The sequence below is a fragment of the Morchella importuna genome (assembly GCF_003444635.1).
Source record: "Morchella importuna strain M04M26 chromosome Unknown Morimp01GS002, whole genome shotgun sequence".
NCBI classification, from domain to species: Eukaryota; Fungi; Ascomycota; class Pezizomycetes; order Pezizales; family Morchellaceae; genus Morchella; species Morchella importuna.
In genome coordinates this window covers 1,967,257-1,984,593 of record NW_025763399.1, presented here as the reverse complement: position 1 = coordinate 1,984,593, position 17,337 = coordinate 1,967,257, and the positions used below count along the sequence as shown (strand labels likewise).

The 17,337-nt window shown below is 52.9% G+C and overlaps 7 protein-coding genes across 7 annotated transcripts; 4 read left to right on the top strand and 3 right to left on the bottom strand.

Moving 5' to 3' along the window:
• Positions 1-63: 63 nt before the first annotated feature.
• Positions 64-1,093, bottom strand: LAJ45_01372 (uncharacterized protein; the record flags this gene model as incomplete). The annotated part of the gene is made up of 4 exons (XM_046110967.1): positions 64-293; positions 361-579; positions 673-792; positions 883-1,093. 4 exons carry the CDS (start codon positions 1,091-1,093, stop codon positions 64-66), a joined length of 780 nt encoding a protein of 259 aa, XP_045976145.1.
• Positions 1,094-1,645: 552 nt separating this feature from the next.
• Positions 1,646-2,178, bottom strand: LAJ45_01371 (uncharacterized protein; the record flags this gene model as incomplete). Its single annotated transcript, XM_046110966.1, has 3 exons — positions 1,646-1,847; positions 1,960-2,001; positions 2,051-2,178. 3 exons carry the CDS (start codon positions 2,176-2,178, stop codon positions 1,646-1,648), a joined length of 372 nt encoding a protein of 123 aa, XP_045976144.1.
• A 271-nt stretch (positions 2,179-2,449) lies between these two features.
• Positions 2,450-5,607, top strand: LAJ45_01370 (uncharacterized protein; the record flags this gene model as incomplete). Its single annotated transcript, XM_046110965.1, has 9 exons — positions 2,450-2,617; positions 2,712-2,727; positions 2,845-2,994; positions 3,103-3,231; positions 3,306-3,373; positions 3,447-3,806; positions 3,871-4,274; positions 4,370-4,592; positions 4,651-5,607. 9 exons carry the CDS (start codon positions 2,450-2,452, stop codon positions 5,605-5,607), a joined length of 2,475 nt encoding a protein of 824 aa, XP_045976143.1.
• Positions 5,608-5,953: 346 nt separating this feature from the next.
• On the bottom strand, positions 5,954-6,990 carry LAJ45_01369 (uncharacterized protein; the record flags this gene model as incomplete). The annotated part of the gene is made up of 5 exons (XM_046110964.1): positions 5,954-6,126; positions 6,208-6,727; positions 6,781-6,794; positions 6,854-6,874; positions 6,948-6,990. The coding sequence occupies 5 exons, from the start codon at positions 6,988-6,990 to the stop codon at positions 5,954-5,956; spliced, it is 771 nt and encodes a 256-aa protein (XP_045976142.1).
• Positions 6,991-7,740: 750 nt separating this feature from the next.
• LAJ45_01368 (uncharacterized protein) lies at positions 7,741-9,363 on the top strand (the record flags this gene model as incomplete). Its single annotated transcript, XM_046110963.1, has 2 exons — positions 7,741-8,248; positions 8,390-9,363. The coding sequence occupies 2 exons, from the start codon at positions 7,741-7,743 to the stop codon at positions 9,361-9,363; spliced, it is 1,482 nt and encodes a 493-aa protein (XP_045976141.1).
• A 2,917-nt stretch (positions 9,364-12,280) lies between these two features.
• LAJ45_01367 (uncharacterized protein) lies at positions 12,281-14,867 on the top strand (the record flags this gene model as incomplete). The annotated part of the gene is made up of 5 exons (XM_046110962.1): positions 12,281-12,294; positions 12,488-12,556; positions 12,636-12,661; positions 12,715-14,624; positions 14,685-14,867. 5 exons carry the CDS (start codon positions 12,281-12,283, stop codon positions 14,865-14,867), a joined length of 2,202 nt encoding a protein of 733 aa, XP_045976140.1.
• A 1,176-nt stretch (positions 14,868-16,043) lies between these two features.
• LAJ45_01366 (uncharacterized protein) lies at positions 16,044-17,169 on the top strand (the record flags this gene model as incomplete). The annotated part of the gene is made up of 5 exons (XM_046110961.1): positions 16,044-16,311; positions 16,505-16,593; positions 16,679-16,847; positions 16,941-17,070; positions 17,136-17,169. The coding sequence occupies 5 exons, from the start codon at positions 16,044-16,046 to the stop codon at positions 17,167-17,169; spliced, it is 690 nt and encodes a 229-aa protein (XP_045976139.1).
• Positions 17,170-17,337: the final 168 nt, after the last annotated feature.

Below are 17,337 nucleotides of genomic sequence, written 5' to 3'. Positions count from 1 at the left end.
CAGCACCTCTACAAAAAACATCTCCCCCCCCCCCCTCCCCCGCGCAGCAGACCAGACCAGACCTCACATCCTCCTGATCTGCGTCTCATTCTCATACCTCTCCAAGCTGCCCATGTTCTCCCACCACTCAAACAGCATCGTGTTGCAGATGAGCTTAAACCACGGCGTGAAGCTCAGCTTCTCGTCCTTAAACATGGCCTTGAGCTCGTCGGCCCTCACGTACTTGTACGCCTGCACCTCGTTCGGGTTGATGTCGAGCGAGACCTGCGCTTTGATGAAGAGGATGTAGTCGACTTTTTTCACACACATATCTGCATTAGCACACCCTTCCCCTCTACGTAGAGTGGAGAAGAAACTCACTCTCATGCTCCCCCCACAGCCCATCACTCGGCGCCATATAGTGGATCCTGGTGAGGAAGCGGAACTGCTCCGGGAGGACCTGCGCGGCGGGGACGCCGAGCTCGTGGCCGAGCTTGCGCTGCGCGGCGCGCCGGACGCCCATTGTTGCGGCGGCGAGGTCGGCGCCGGTCTCGCCGGGGATGCCGAGCGGGTGGGAGCAGCAGGTGTTGGTCCACATGCCTAGCATAGTAGCCCATAGTCTGTTAGTTCAATTGCACATCTGGTGGTGGTGGTGGTGGGGCCCCGGGGGGGGGGGGGGTGAGGGGAGTGTACCAGGGAAGGTGATCTTCTCGTCGGCGCGTTGCTGAAGGAGGAGGCGGTTCTCGTCGTCGAAGAGGAAGACGCTGAAGGCGCGGTGGAGGAGGCCCTGTTCGATGTTTTTCATCAGGTGGCCTGTCTGTGGGTTAGCTGTCTGTGTGCATGGCGGGGAGGTTGGGGGGGGGGGGGGTGGGAGGAGGGGTGGGCAGGTAGGTAGGTACGTACAAACTTTCTTTGTGGCGCTGCCAATGGGCACGTCGTTCTCGTCGAGGACGATGCACACCTCGTCCATGAGGCGGACCTGCTCCTCGTCGTAGCCGTCGAGCTCGGAGGAGTTGCGGGCGGCGGTGGCGAGCGAGGTGTTGATGTCGGGGAAGAGGCGGAGGATGTTTTCGGCTGTGATGGCCGGGGGTGCGGTTGTGGTGGTGGTGGACATTGCTGCTTGTGGTGGGTTTGGTGATAGGTGAATTGTGAGTGGGGAGGGAGGTAGTTAGGGAGATAGTGAGGTAGAAAGGAAGGAGAGGGGAGAGGAGAGGAAGGAAGAGAAGAGAAGAGGGAGTTGGTGATAAAAGGGAAATTAGGAGGTGAGCGAGTAAGTGAGTGAGTGAGTGAGTGTAGACGCCTCACTCACGTGAACGGGGATTCGTTCTGTTGGGTGCTGGGCTGGCTGGGGAGAAAGGAAAGTGGGAGACGACTCGGCGCTGCAGGCACGGAAGTCTGCACTGTTGCGTTGTGCAGGGTTCAGTGAGAAGTGAGAAGCCTAAACCACAGCAGAAAAAGAGTGTGTGGCCCGTGCGGCTGCTCCCTGGGTTGGCTGGGTTAAAGGCGAGCGAGGCAGGAACCGAATGTGAGGGGGAATTGGCTGCAATTGAACTCAGAACAGATACCGATATTTTCTCATCAGTTTCACAGTAGAGATTCTCTAAATTAAAGAATAACTACTCTAGTAATTGCTATTCTCTATTCCTCATGTGAATAACTACCCCAACTATGCTTGGCGAGAAGCTGGCCCTGCAGCTGAGACACCCCCGTCCGACGTTGCGAATGTGAGGCAGCGTAACGTAACTGTCACCACCGACTGACGCTCTCTTGTTGCAGTAACACCCCCGAAAATATTACTACCAGGAGCACCCTGATTGGCCAGTATGTAGAGTAGGACAGGCAGATGATGTGCAGCCTTCCGCGAAAGCCTATTATCACGCGATGAATATCCCATCTTTTGGGTGCCGGTACATACATATGTAGTGGGGTCTTCCCGAGTAATTGTTCGGGTTGGGGTCCACACGAAAATTGGTCCCGTACTGGCAGCTGTAGGACGTAAAGTAGTGACTTTGTCCCAAGTCTCTGGTAATGGAATTAGTAGTTAGTTACTTGAGAGCTCTCAGGTACATACCGTGTGCCCACGATACCTAGTTCCACGCCGAGGTCTCCACACTGCACTCCATTCACTCTTCCCTCCCCCACCTCCCCCATCCTCACCCCCACGCCCGACCGAGTGACGCCCCATGCCGCACCGCACATTATCCACCTCCCCCCCCAATCAGCCACCTCCCCCCCCCCCCAAATCAGCCACCCGCCATGTCGAGTAATCACATCACACCGCATTCATCACGTGCCTGCCCACCCTCCCCCCTCCACCGAAATACTTGGCAACCAGCTACTTACCAGAGCCTCAACCCGTTCGTTTCAACTGGGTCGTGCCTAGAATAGCTCCCAACCAACACCCATACACACACATAGCACACAGCAGCAGCACACATACACCACCACCACCACCACCACCACATATGCCATGAGCGCACCATCACCACGCCTACGCCCGCAGCTGCGGCCCTCGCTGTCGTCGCGCCTGTCGATCGCCATCTCGACCCGCTCTGCCGACGAGGAGCGCGGCGCACATAGAAACCCCCACCAGCAGCAGGAGCACTTTGAGGAGATTGACGAGATACGCCGGTATGAGGTGAGTTTTTTTGTTAGGCGCTGTTTGTGGTGGGAATGGCGGTGGTGGGTAAAGTGGGGAAAGCTGACGGGACGGTGTGTGTGTGCCTGGGTAGGATTTTACGACAATAGGTACGTAGGAGAGTGCCTTGAGGCTGGCTGGCTGGCTGGCGCGCATTTGGGTTACTCGCTCTGGGTAGTTTTTGAATGACTGACTGACTGACGGCGGTGGTGGTTGTTGTTGGATAGACTGGGTGCAAGATGCAGCGCGGGCGCAACTGCGCCGACGGCGGCAGAAGGACGGCGGCTTCTTTGTGAGGGGGAGTGCGGAGGGGTGGCGGTGGAAGCTGCGGCAGAGCTATGAGGCCGGGCAGGCGTGGATTGTCATCTCGCTGATTGGTAGGGTGGTGCTGCTTCTGCTGCTGTTTTACTGCGTGGTTGGGAGGAGGGGGGGGAAGTGGAAGTGGAAGTGTGTGTGCTGATTGTGCGCGCGGGGCGCGGGGATAGGTGTTTGTATCGGCCTCAACGCCAGCTTCTTGAACATCATTACCGAGTGGCTGTCGGACATCCGCATGGGAAGGTGCACGACGGCCTTCTATCTGAACGAGAACTTTTGCTGCTGGGGGAGTGACGAAGGTTTGCTGCTGGCGCTTTGAATTGCTGCCCCTCCCGATTCTTGAAGCTGAAGCTGACAGCGATCTGATGTGCAGGATGCCCCGAATGGCAGCCCTGGAGTACGATATGGCCCTTCAACCACATCCTCTACATTCTCTTCTCCGTAGCTATCCCACCTCCTCCTCCACCACCTCCACCTCCGCACCACCACTAACCCCCCCACTTCCCCCGCGCAGGTCCTCTTCGCCTACACCAGCGCCATCCTCGTAAAGTCGTTCGCGCCCTACGCCGCCGGCTCCGGCATCTCCGAGATCAAGTGCATCCTCGCCGGCTTCGTCATGAAGGGCTTCCTCGGCGGCTGGACGCTCCTCATAAAGTCCATCGGCCTCCCGCTCGCCATCGCTTCGGGCCTCAGCGTCGGCAAGGAAGGGCCCAGCGTCCACTACGCCGTCTGCACTGGCAACGTCATCAGCAGGTTCTTCGCAAAGTACCGCCGCAACGCCGCAAAGATGCGCGAGATCCTCTCCGCCTGTGCCGCCGCCGGCGTCGCGGTCGCTTTCGGGTCGCCAATTGGCGGGGTTCTGTTCTCTCTTGAGGTTCGTCACTAGGTTGTGGAAAAACATGCAGAATGATCATTGACATGTATGTGGGGGGGGGTAGGAAATGTCGTCAAACTTCCCGCTAAAGACAATGTGGCGCTCGTACTTTTGCGCGCTCGTGGCGACGGCGGTGCTGGCGGCGATGAACCCGTTCCGGACGGGCCAGCTGGTCATGTTCCAGGTGTCGTACGACCGCGACTGGCACTTTTTCGAGGTTGTCTTTTTCGTGATTATCGGCGTGTTTGGCGGGCTCTATGGCGAGTTTGTCATTAAGTGGAACCTGCGCGCGCAGTCGTTCCGCAAGAGATACCTCAAGGAGTATGCCATCGCCGAGGTCACGTTCCTCGCTGGCGTCACGGCCGTCATCTGTTATGCGAATATGTTCTTGCGCATCGACATGACGGAGAGTATGGAGATATTGTTTCGTGAGTGTGAGGGCGGACACGACTATAACGGGCTTTGCGAGTATGTCCTTGCGCCCCCCCCCCCCCCTCATTCTCTCTCTCTGTCTGTCTGTGTTTGTTATCCCGGGATTCTTGTGCTGATTGATAGCAATGAAGGAGCGGCCGGAGATGGCACATGATTGTCTCGCTCACGATCGCCACGGTCATCAGGGTGTTCCTGGTCATCATCTCGTACGGGTGCAAAGTACCCGCCGGCATCTTCGTCCCCTCCATGGCCATCGGCGCCACATTCGGCCGCACCGTCGGCATCCTCGTCCAGGCGCTCCATGAGGCCGCGCCAAACTCTGCCTTCTTCTCCAGCTGCCAACCAGACATTCCCGTATGCCTCTCTACCCCCCCCCCCCCAACCTCCAGAATTGCTCTCTAACCCTACCCAGTGCATAACCCCCGGCACCTACGCCTTCCTCGGCGCCGCCGCCGCCCTCAGCGGGATAATGCACATCACCGTCTCCGTCGTCGTCATCATGTTCGAGCTCACGGGCGCCCTAACCTACATCCTCCCCACCATGATCGTCGTCGGCATCACCAAGGCCGTCTCCGACCGCTGCGGCAAAGGCGGAATCGCAGACAGAATGATATGGTTCAACGGCTTCCCCTTCCTCGACAACAAGGAGGAACACACCTTCAACGTCCCCGTCTCACACGTCATGAACACCGACCTAACAACCCTCCCCGCCACGGGCCTCACGCGCGCAAACGTTGAGGCCATCCTGACGTCGACAGAGTTCCAGGGATTCCCCGTCGTCACGCCGCAGGGCGCGCTGCAGCCGCTGCTGATGGGCTACATCAACCGCACGGAGCTGCGGTTCGCGCTGGACCGCGCGCCGCGCAGCGGCGCGGGGAGGTGCGTGTTTACGCCGCCGGAGAATGCGACTGGCTCTGCCAGCAGCGGCGGTGGAGGTGGTGGTGGTGGTGGTGGGAGTGGAGGAGCGGGGGGAGGAATAGGCGGGCTTGACTTCTCGCAGTTCGTGGACCCGACGCCGCTGTGTGTGCATCCGCGGCTGCCGTTGGAGACGGTGATGGAGATCTTCAAGAAGGTTGGTCCGCGGGTTGTGCTGGTTGAGCACCGGGGTAGGTTGTGCGGAGTGGTGACGAGGAAGGATGTGTTGCGGTTTCAGTTCGCTGTTGAGAATCGGGAGCATCCGAAGGATGATGCGGGGGAGGCGGAGCGGGAAGAGAGGTTGTGGGCGGTTGTGTGTCGGGTTGCGGCGTGGGTTGAGAGGCGGGTGTTTTTTTGGAGGGCGAGAGTGAGGGCGAGAGCGCATAGGGAGGTGCTGGTGGAGGGGGTGGGAGGGGAGGGGGAGGAGGCGGAGGTGGAGTTGAGGACGAGGTAGTGGTTGGGGGGGGTGTGTTTATTTGTTTGTGGTTTGTAGATATGTAGTTATTGAGCTATTCCTATGGTTTTGAGTGTTCTTTGCTGTTATTATTACTATTGCTGTGACTATTCTGGGTTGCTGTTACTACTATCATTACCGTTCTCGTCCTTGGCAATACCCCAATATCTACTAGCCATCCACCACCAATCCCAATCCCAAATTCACTACTACTATTCACAAAAATCGCAGCCACGAAGAAATAAAACGTTTTTGGCAAATAATTTATTTATCTAGCCCTCTAGTCTAGCAGTTGAGTCTAGCAAGTTTAGTTCTAGTCTAGGTTCTACTTTAATAAGCACTATATCTAGTTCAAGACTTCCTTCTTCTTCCCAAAGTCCTTCTCCTTCTGCGGTCTCTCGGCCACTTCCTTGACCGTGGCCTTGCCCTCAATGATCTCCTGGACAGTCTCGTGGATATCCTTGAAGTCATGGAATACCGTGAATGGGACCTTCTCCCGCTCGCAGTATGTGATCAAATCTATCCCCGCAAAATCAGCCACCCACAAAAAGATATAGAGGAAAGGAGGAGGGGGTGGCGAGAGGGAGGATGCAGACTAACCATGTCCAACCTTCGCAAACAACAAATCCGTCTCCCTGGCCGCACTCAAATCACTGACTCCATCCCCACAATAAAACATCACGGGCCGGTCCTCATCTGGCAGATCCTTATACGGCTTAATCGCCAAACTCTTGTCATGCCCAAAGTCGCTATCATCATGGTAGACAATCTCCCACCCCTTGCCGTCCTCGTGAATCTTGACCTGGTTGCTGATGATGGGGATCTTATCCGCCGTAGGACCGACAAGGTCCGTCAGCAGCGCGCGGATGATGGGCTCCATCCCACTCGAGAGCACAATCACGGGGATGTCCTGCGACAGACACCACGCGTAGAAGGTACTGAAGCCCGGGTCGAGCTTGATGTTGGCGCGGAGAAGCTCGATGCATTCCGGGAAGTTGGGCTTGTTGGCAGATACAGACTCGAGCATCTCGCGGAAGGCGTCGCGGAAGGTCACGCGGTGCTCGAGGATCTCGATATTACCGGCGCGGCGCTTTTCGTGCCCGTAGCCGACGTTGTCGGTCTAGGAGGTGGGTGAGATTGGGGTTGAGGGTATGGGGAGGGGAGTTTGCTTACGAGGTAGTCATTGCCTGATTGTGGGTGATTATGTTAGTTGGTGGCCTGAAACGGGGGGCGAAGTGGGACGTACTGTCTTTGAGAGTGATGGTTCCTGGAGGTACGATAAAGTCAGTTAGTTGGTCTATCTTTGATGCATTACTGAGAGTACTGAGATGAAGGACTACCGTCAAAGTCGGAGAAGACAATTGCCTTATGCTTAGGTGCCATATTGAATGATTGAATGTTGGTTAAACTAATTAATAGTTATCGTAGAAGAAGAGGCTGTAATGATGGTGCTGAGATGAAGTGATGGCTATAGCTTTCTTTAATAGCAGTATGATGAGGATAGCTGGCTAAATGAGCAGACACCGTATGATTTCTGGATGCTAACCAGGAAGAGGGGGAACAGGCCCGGAATAAATACCGGTACAAGAGGGGAAGAAGCATAATCCATGATGTCCAGCATCTGTCGATCATTTACAGGGAAAACCCTCTCTACTGGTAAGTTGAGAGTTCCAAGACGTTGACTTCAGCCACTGATATGATATCTTCTCTTCCGCAACGTCACGGGCAGGTATCTTGGATATTCCAAGTTCTGTTCTCACGCAAAAATGTTAAAGTGATACAGTCGCCAGTAGATACTCTTCTCGTAATGATGCAGAGTAGTAATTAATAAATGTGTCTATTTTCAGTTACAATCTTATTATTTTGTTACTGTTTACACCCGTAGGCAGTTGCCTCTCCCGAGTGCGTCATACGAGGGGTTCACTTTCCCCCACCACACAACCCCCCAGGAACAGCTAGATTGCCAAGCAACGCATCCGACAGTTCCCACTTCTGCCCAACACTGACCGAACGGATATACGGTGCGGCCCAACAATTGAACGAGGACCTCCCCGATCCCCCCGCAGACCGCCGCCTCCCCCTCCGCCAGTCAACCCGCCCTCACCCTCAATCTCTTACCTCCGCCTCGGCGACATGCGGCCGCTCTTGAGATCAATTCTACTCGCCCGGCCAACTGCCTCACCGTGCAACCTCCGCAGCATCCGGCAATTGCACTCCAATTCGTGCCTTTTTACAAAACCGACATGCACGCGAAACCCATTGCTACAACCTCGGCGACTGCAACTGAAGGGCCAGCAGATCAGATGGGTCTCATCCGGCGACAAAAACACCCCCGGCGACAGCAGCAACAGCAGTGCTACTGGAGGAGGGGCAGCTGGAAGTGAAGGTGGAGCCAATGATCGCTCTCCCCCTTCACCTTCACCTTCCTCAAAACCACACACGCCTCCAATATCCTCACTGCTGAGTCCGGTGTTCAAGAACCTACCCTCCCAGCAGGATCTTCGGCGCTCGGAGATGGCAAAGAAGTTTACAAAGGCCATGGAAGACCTCCAAATCGCTGTCTTCACCGCCGGCCAAAAACTCAATGTCCTAACCGGCTACTCAGAAATCGAAGCTCTCAAAAAGTCCATTGAAGCCCTAGGTATCTTCCCCCCTCCTCCTCCCTTCCCCTTCCCACACTAGGCACGCAAGAAAGACCACCCCCATCGCATCCAAAAGCCACCAAAAACAGTTCCTTCGCTAAACCCGTCCTCCTCTCCCCCTTTTTTCTTCCCACAAATAGAGGAAGCCGTCAAATCTTCGCGTCAAGCAGTCCGCAATGCAAAGGAAGAATACCAATCTGCCATCGCCCGCCGTTCTGCCAGCCAACGTGAAGTAAATGAGCTCCTCCAACGTAAGCACGCCTGGTCGCCGTCGGACCTCGAACGCTTCACCGAGCTATACCGCTCCGACCATGCGAACGAACAGGCTGAGGTAGCAGCACAGGAGCAGCTTGCTGTAGCAGAGAGCGTGGTGGACGATATGCAGGCGAAGTTAAGCAGGAGTATACTCTCGCGGTACCACGAGGAGCAAATCTGGAGCGACAAGATCCGCCGGGCAAGTACCTGGGTTACATGGGGTTTGATGGGCTTCAACGTGTTATTATTTGTGGTTGTTCAGCTATGGTTGGAGCCGTGGAAGAGAAAACGGTTGGTTGGGAGCTTCGAGGATAAGGTTAGGGATGTGATCCAGGAGGAGGGGCTCAGAAACGCATTGTTGAACCTACATGTTGAACCCGAGGAGGTTGTGCAACAAATCATGGAGATAGCCGGAGAGAGTGGCGTCGGTGCGGTTGACACGGCCATGGGAGCTGATACAGCGGCCGTGGTAGAGGGTGAGCCGGTGCTACTCGAGGAGGATATCGTCCATGATGCTGTCGCTTCTACTACAGCTACGGGAGAGGGTGAGGCAGTAGTAGAGGAGGTTGCGGCCTTGTTGCAGGACGAGCAAGAGAAGAAACCATTGTGGGAGAGAGACTTTATGACTGAGGTCAAAAAGCTATGGCAATACTGGAACGAAAAGCTGCACGGTCTGTTTAGCGACCAATCCATCGCACTGAAACAGGTGGAGTTTACCACTGCGCTGCTCGAGAGTGCTGCATTTGGAGCGTTTATAGCGATCTCGTTGCGGCAGATTGATTTCACGGGCAGGATTCTTGATAGTACGGCGTTCGGGGCCTTCATGGCAGCTATAGTGGGGCTATTTTTGAGGAGATAGAGAGGTTTCCTTTTTTCCTAATTGTACTTTGTTTTATTATTTGTTTCTTTACTACCTTCAATCTTTGCATCAATGTCTGATGAGGGACGGACGTACGGGCGGAGCGGGATGGAATACGGGAGTTTTGTTTTGTTGGCATGGTTGGTTGGATTGTTTTTCTGCATGGTGGAGAACGGAGACTAGGACCTGGATGAGTAGGCCTACGGGCTGGGTGTATATCACAAAAATTCTCCTTTATAAATTTCTTCTCCTGTACTGCTGACACCCCACTCTAGTTAGGCGTGTATATTATACGAAAGTACTATACTGTAAGCATAGCATTTGGTGGAAAGAGAAATCGATCATACTAGTGATGGTTTGGTGGTGGGAACTTGTGATTCAAGTTTATATCTCCATCGCGGTATATGGGGAGGAGGATAATTGATTTACTTGTATTCCTGCTATTTATGAAGGCAACCCACTAGCTCCGCGATGTCCTTCCCAGGTAACTTTTGGGGTGTCTTCTTGGCACGTCATCGTGCCACGTAAAGTTTCGCGGAACTATCCCTTGGACTATCAGTTTGGATCCCAATGGTGTAAAACAGCCAGATAAGAAAGTCGCTATATCAAAAGATGATCTGATTGAAGATTCAAAGAGCTCCTCATGACCTGCCTCAAGTTCTCGACATTTGGTAATAAATCCCGTATCTCTCATAGTATCATAACTACCATATGCAACAAATTAGCTTCATGTGGATCCGGGCTGATGGCCCAAACGATATCTTTCCCGTCTTAGGTATATCAATTAATAAAAGAATTGTAGTGAGCTTATGTTAGCATATACTCACAGATCGTCACTCGCTACTTAGCTCCCGGGTGGAGGGAGACAATACCAATGAAACCGCCGCAAGCACGTTTATATGCATACAACAACTTACTTTAAAGTAATCTAAACGGGAGGAATAGTATGGATTAATCTAGAAGCACACCGGCGTGCGCTTCTTGGGGGCACTAGCTTGGAACATGAAATATCACTCGCAGGACTTTTGGAAAGAGTTGTTACCTGAATCGACCAAATTGAATATATGTAATCGTCGGTGCATTTATATAACCAAGAGTCATGAAGAGCAGAGGTAAGTGGTAATTGTGTAATCTGTTCCGTTAGAATCTTCTGGCAATTTTTTCACATATCAGACAAGCTCACCTGCTAAATAGCTGGGAAATCTCGGTCGGTCTCAGCCGAAAGCGGTTGCTCGGGAGCAGTCAGCCCGGGTTGCTCTCGAAGAACTTTGGTGGTAAAATCCATATGAAAGTGCTAAATAGCTGTAGGTCCATCTATTGGACTCGAGTCAACTTGGATCCGTGACCTAAGTCTGTAAGGCTCGAGTCAAAACCTTTAGCTGCTTTATGGGCCACACTGTTCGCCCAAATATCAGTGCGCCAATTCAGTCCAGTCTCTAGAGGCAAGTCACAAGTACTTGATTAGCCGGATACGGGAACGGGCCTAGACTGCTGGGGCCACCAATCGACACCTTTTTTTTTATATATATATAAAAGGGAGGGTTGGATGAGTCTCTATCCTGACCGGGTCATTGACTTTAGCGTGGCCAATTCACCAAGCCAAATCCACGTTAATTCCTTGCTCCGCGGGAGTCCAGGCGCCAGTCTTGTGCTACTCATGTAGTTAATGGCGACGGATATGGGTTAAATCGCCGCAGACACTGGATCTGGAGAGGATATACGCACACATCAGGATAGGTGCATCCATGAGGTGCTGATGGCTCGAGACGAGAAGTGGAGATGGAATCGTATATGAGATGGGGCGCGGGGAGATGGGAGACGGGTATGTAGGGTGATGTGGTGGTGTGTTGCTGTGGTGTGTGTGGTGTGGCTATCGGATCACTCCCTCACATGTGTTTACAGGTCGTATATAGAGATTTCAGGTCTTATCATCACCACCAACGCTATTAGGTGCTTAAACTATAGTTTCACTATTGCAGCGAAAATCCTCAGTTTGAGTTTATTCCAGGTTGGTTTACTTCTTATTTCTCTAAAATACTCAGAAAATAATCCAAGGCATGATGCGATTCGAGTTTGTAATTTTCCAGGAGCTTTAGGCTCGGACAGACTCTTAGTCACAATATATCACTCGATGCGGTCCGCCTCTTGTGGGACTCTGGCTGTGAGGTGATCGGTATAAAATATGAGGTTGATGGATTTCGGTCAATGACTCGTTTAGATATATGGGAAGGAGGTTGACCTGGAACGGCACAGAGGGAATTCGGGTCAAAAAGAGATGATCACCGCGAGAACTCAAAGCTCACATTTTAGGAAGCTGGATTGTCGTGTAACTTCATGTTGCCTTGTGCCTTGAGCATTCGATATCATGGTGTATAAATCCCGATAAAAGTCCATACATGTAATTATATTACTCGCTCCTGACCTGAAGGAGAGAGGGCTAGCAATTCTCGAATCCCACTAGAGTACAGGGCTTTTATAACCCCAGCTCTCGTAAGATCCGGGGGGGGGGGGGGGGGTGGTCCTTGACGTACGCGTACTCATAATTTCATAGCGTTTGTGAACAGCTGGGTCTACACAGGCCAAAACCTGAAGCCTCATGCGGGATTTTGCGGGTATGCGCACCCAGTTGTGTTCACAAACGCTACATATGAAATTACGAGTACAATCCGCTGCATGACAAGGCTAGCGGATCAATGTCGTTTATTCAGCTTACGTTGGAAAACTGATAGGAAGCACTAGAATAAAAAGACCAAGGAAATGAAAGCGGAAAAGAGGAGCAGAAAGCTGTGTGCGTAGCTACCATACGATAGTGGACGTCGAAAGCACGTCCCAACCGTTTAACTGCACGCAAAAGGTTTCCTTTTACCTTGATTTTGGTTCAGTGTCAATGGCTACATGTGACTTTTGTAAAGTACCAATGCATCAATTTGCGTGAGTGTCGTATTTGGCAAATTCCATCGTATCCAGAACCATTATCTCGATAGTCCACTTTTTGAACTGGGTGTGAAAGCGAGAAAGCGTTTGTCGCGCGGCTCACATTTATCCCTACCTAGTGGCTAGTGTGCACGCCAAGACCTTGTTACTGCAACACGTCTTCCATCACGAAAACATTGACACCACTCAGCTACAGACATCAGATACCGAGTCGCTTTACACTTACACAAGAGCCCCTATCACTATATTCTTCTGACGCGTGAGTAAGCTCTAGACAAAAATCATCCTTTTCAAGGCGTCGATAAGCAGCTCTCTGACCATTTGGGTTAAATTTCTAGGTCTCCAACAGTCGCACGACGACCCCGTGAATTGCCCGGTCCACACAAAAGCAACCCGACCCCAACTCCACCATGACAGGAATGTTCGGCGGCGGCGGCAGTAACAACAGTAGCGGTGCTGGTGGCAGTGGCAGTGGCGGTTTCTCGTTCGCGAACACCGGTGCGGGAGCGGCAAACAACAGCCCCTTCGGTTCTCCCGCACCCCCAAAGACTGCTACTGGCGGTCTGTTTGGAGCCACACCAGCTAGTGGTACACAGAGCACCGGCTCCGGTCTATTTGGCGCCCAAAACAACGCCTCAGGGGCCTCTGCTACCCCATCTGGAGGATTATTTGGCGGTGGTGCGGGCGCGGCCAAGCCTTCCTTTGGGGGTACTGGCGCATTTGGCTCGCAGACTCCTGCTTCTGGTGGTGGATTATTTGGTGGGGCTTCCACCACGCCTGCCGGTGCTCCACCAACAGCTGTAAAAACGGGCTTGTTTGGTGGTGGTGGTGGTGGTCCTACTACTGCCGCGGGTGGGGGTGGGGGGTTGTTTGGTGGTGCTACACAGTCTAACACGACGGCGGCACCCAGCTCAGGTGGGCTTTTTGGCGGTCAACAGCAATCGGCTCCAAAGCCCTCAGGTGGACTCTTTGGAAGCGCCCCCGCTACAACTTCGGCTCCTGCTTCCGGAGGTCTCTTTGGAGGTACTTCGTCTGCTCCTAGCACAGGTGGACTGTTCGGCAATGCACAATCCAATGTGAGCTCTACCCCTGCTGGACCCCCCCCATCATCAGGAGGTCTATTTGGCGCCAAGCCCACAGAAACGAAGACCACTTCCGGAGGACTCTTTGGAAATGCAGCTGCCTCTACGACTCCAGCTACCAAGCCCCCTGGCGGTGGTCTATTCGGTAATACTCCTGCCGCATCAACCACACCTGCCGCTCCGGCGCCAACAACTGGCCAAACCGCGTCCTTGTTCCCCGCAGCCAGGCCGGCGGGCGCTCTTTTTGGCGGAGCTGCTGCCAGCAAGCCCGCTGAGACGCCAGCTACTTCTGCCCCTTCAGGTGGATTATTCGGCAACACCGCTACTAGCAGCGCAGCACCAGCCAGCTCCGCACCTACAGCCACATCTGGTGCGTCTACTGCACCAGCCAGCGGCGGTCTCTTCGGTGGAACAACTGCCTCAGCTGCCCCTTCTAGCGGTGGTCTTTTCGGTGGAACAACTGCCTCAGCTGCCCCTTCTGGCGGTGGTCTTTTCAGTGGAACTGCTGCCAACAAGCCCGCTGAGACGCCAGCTGCCTCTGCCGCTCCATCTCTAGGCGGACTTTTTGGTCCCAAGCCCACTACCTCCACCCCAGCTCCCGCCGCTTCTACTCCTACAACCTCTGGTGCACCCTCAGGTGGCCTCTTTGGAGGCGCCAGCGCTGCCACAACTCAGGCTGCCACTCCTGCTGCACAGACCCCAGCTGCTGCTGCCGGCGCCGCCCAGACCCCGGCCGCTGCTGCCCCCGCCGCATTCAGCGCTTCCATCGCCCCACCTCCACAGTCTCGCCTCAAGAACAAGTCCATGGAAGAGATAATAACCCGCTGGACCACCGACCTCGAAAAGTACAAAACCGAATTCACTACTCAAGCCGCCGAAGTCAAGAAGTGGGATGGTGTTCTCATCGAGAATGGTGATAAGATCATGACGCTCTTCACCGAGACGCTAGAGGCGGAAAAGACGCAGGGTCGCATGGACACCGTTCTGCAGCAGCTGGAGAGCGACCAGGAGGAGCTGGGGACGGCGCTCGATTACTACGAGGCGCAGATCAAGGATCTGTTTGAAGCACAGATGGGTGGTGTTGAGGGCATGCAGCCGGCTGACCAGGAGCGCGAGAAGGCATACCATCTGGCGGAGAAGCTGGATGACCAGCTACAGAGTATGGGCCAGGAGCTTTCGGGAATGATTAAGGATATTAATAAGGCTAGCACAACGATTAATAAGACTACGAATGCGGACGACCCAGTAGGTTTTCTCTTTTGCTTTTGGAATTATGAATGGAGCTAACGAGATTGTGAAAAATAGTTGTCGCAAATCGTCAAGATCCTCAACGACCATCTCAGCAGTCTGCAGTGGATCGACAGTCACACGACCACCATGGCGGAGAAGATTCAGGAGGCACAGAAAAAGACAAGAGACGCCGCGGGCGGGAACATGACTGGCGACGAGGATTTTTTCCTCAATGCTTCCTATAGAAGCATGAGGTAGAGAAAAAAAACATATCCATTTTTGTTTTCAGCATGGGAAGGGCGGGAAGGCCGGGGGCGGGGATGAATTTATGACATTGCTGCTGCTGCTGGTTCTTGTCTTTTTTTCTTTTTTTCTGGTAGTAGTTTCATGGTTGTTTTCTTGTTTGTGTTTTTTTTGAAAGTTCATAACTTGTAGTAGTACTATGGAAAAAAAATTGGCCAAAAGGTACTTCTTATCAATGGTTTGGACTGGGGAGAAGAGGCCCTTTTTATGGTTTCGGTGGATGTTGGGTGGGTGTTTCTTTGTTTGTGCAGTACTTACACTTGTTTTACATCCGAGCTCCGGTGTAAATTTTTATGAAAACATCTAGATACTAAAAACTCATTTAAAAGCAATTTCATATGTAATCGACTCTTCGTGTCCAGGATGCTGGAGCTGATGCACTTCCCACCGTCGGTTCGATTCTCTCGGGCCCTGTCGTACCTCTGCGGGCTTGGCTCATGAATGATCACTCACACCAACATTACTAACCCGTTGGCGTATGCGTCAAGAATTTTTTTGGCTAGAAAGTTAGTCGCATCTGTGATCAAAAATTCTGGGGTAGGTGAGGCTCCAAACTACGAGTGGATAGCTAGGTCATTTAGGAGACTATTTTTGTGCACAATTGTTCTCTCGAGTTTTCCCAGAGAAGAGATTATTCGATTAGCTGGTACTTTACACTACAGTATCTATTTCTAGTATCATTTTCATTTGAAAGATTGAATCGGTATCTATCTGCAGCTTGCATTCAGATCTTTCCCCCAGAACAACGTCATGTATCGCCGGTAAGTACCCGATGATCTTTAACGACGTGCAAACTCCGCAATACCATTTTCAAGCCGAATCTTTCAACTCACCTCTAATTGTACCTACAAAACAAACAGTGAGTCAGGTACCACTATCGCCCCGGTGCCTTTCGTCCGAATGAGCTCTATATATTCCCATCAGATAAGATAAGATCTCCCTGACCCCAACCAATCGTAACCCAGGATTACTAAGACGCCTCGAAACCGACCCGAACGTCAACCCGGCTTTCTCCCCCTCCAAACATTTTCACACCCAGTTCACGCAAAATCTCCCCTCTCCGGCACACCACAAGCATCACCACTCACCTCTCCCCCCCCCTCTACCACCAAACCTGAAAAACCAGTCATAATGAACTGCCTCAAGGTCGTCGCCCAGCGAGCAGCCACGCGCTCAATTGTGCCCCGCACCGCGGCGCTGTCGGCAAGGAGCATCTCAACCTTCGAAAGCAGCGATTACAAGTCCCCCTTTGCGGCCTCCGGAAAGAAGGACACCACCCGCATCCCCGACTTCTCGAAATACAAGGGTGGTAACCCTAATTCCAACAAGTTGTTTGGGTACTTCATGGTTGGTACTATGGGAGTGTTGTCGGCGGCGGGAGCGAAGGCTACTATCCAAGGTAGGTTGCCAGTTAAGCTTGTCGAGTTGGGGAGGGATAAGTTTGGTGTGGCGGCAAAGAAGCATTGGGGAACGGCAAGCGGAAGAAAACTGGGGACCAGGAAAGAAAGGAAGGAAAAGAGATCAATTTGCCGGAGGATGTATCTATGTTGATGATTATCGTCTGATAACTGACTGACGCTGTGCACCGGTAGATTTCCTGGTGAACATGGCTGCCTCGGCCGACGTTTTGGCCATGGCTAAGGTCGAAGTTGACCTCACTGCTATTCCCGAGGGCAAGAACGTACGACTTTCACCCCCACCAATGTCACTTAATTTCAATTCGAGTTAATCCGCGCTAAACGATGAAAAAAAAAAAAAAACTACAGGTCATTATTAAATGGCGAGGAAAGCCCATCTTTATCCGCCACCGAACACCCGACGAGATTGAGGAGGCCAACGCCGTCAAGATTGAGTCTCTGCGAGACCCCCAGACCGATGCGGAACGTGTCAAGCAGCCCGAGTGGCTCGTCATGTTGGGAATCTGCACCCACTTGGGTATGTTTTATCTATCCTATCACTCGGCCTTTTTCTTCCCCACTTTACCTCTCTGTGAGCTATGGACGGTTTATTGATAATCCGGGTTTGTAGGTTGTGTGCCCATTGGTGAGGCTGGTGACTTTGGTGGTTGGTTCTGCCCTTGCCACGGTTCCCACTACGATATCTCTGGCCGTATAAGGCGTGGTCCTGCACCACTCAACCTTGAGATTCCAGAATACGAGTATGTTCTTTCACCCCTTTCAATGCTGGACCGAAGCTAATCAATATTTCTTTTTCTCTTATTAGCTTCCCTGAGGAGGGCAAGCTTGTCATCGGTTAAAACAATTAGTACCAAGGATACCATTCGGATAAAAGGCGACCGGGGAGTCAGGGACGAAAAACGGACGGATGTAAATCGAGAACAATGCGGTTTGTGAGGTTTCTGTAGGTTAGTTTGGGGCGGTTGCGGCGGGATATACTAGAAGCGGTAACACAGTAGAGTCCCTTT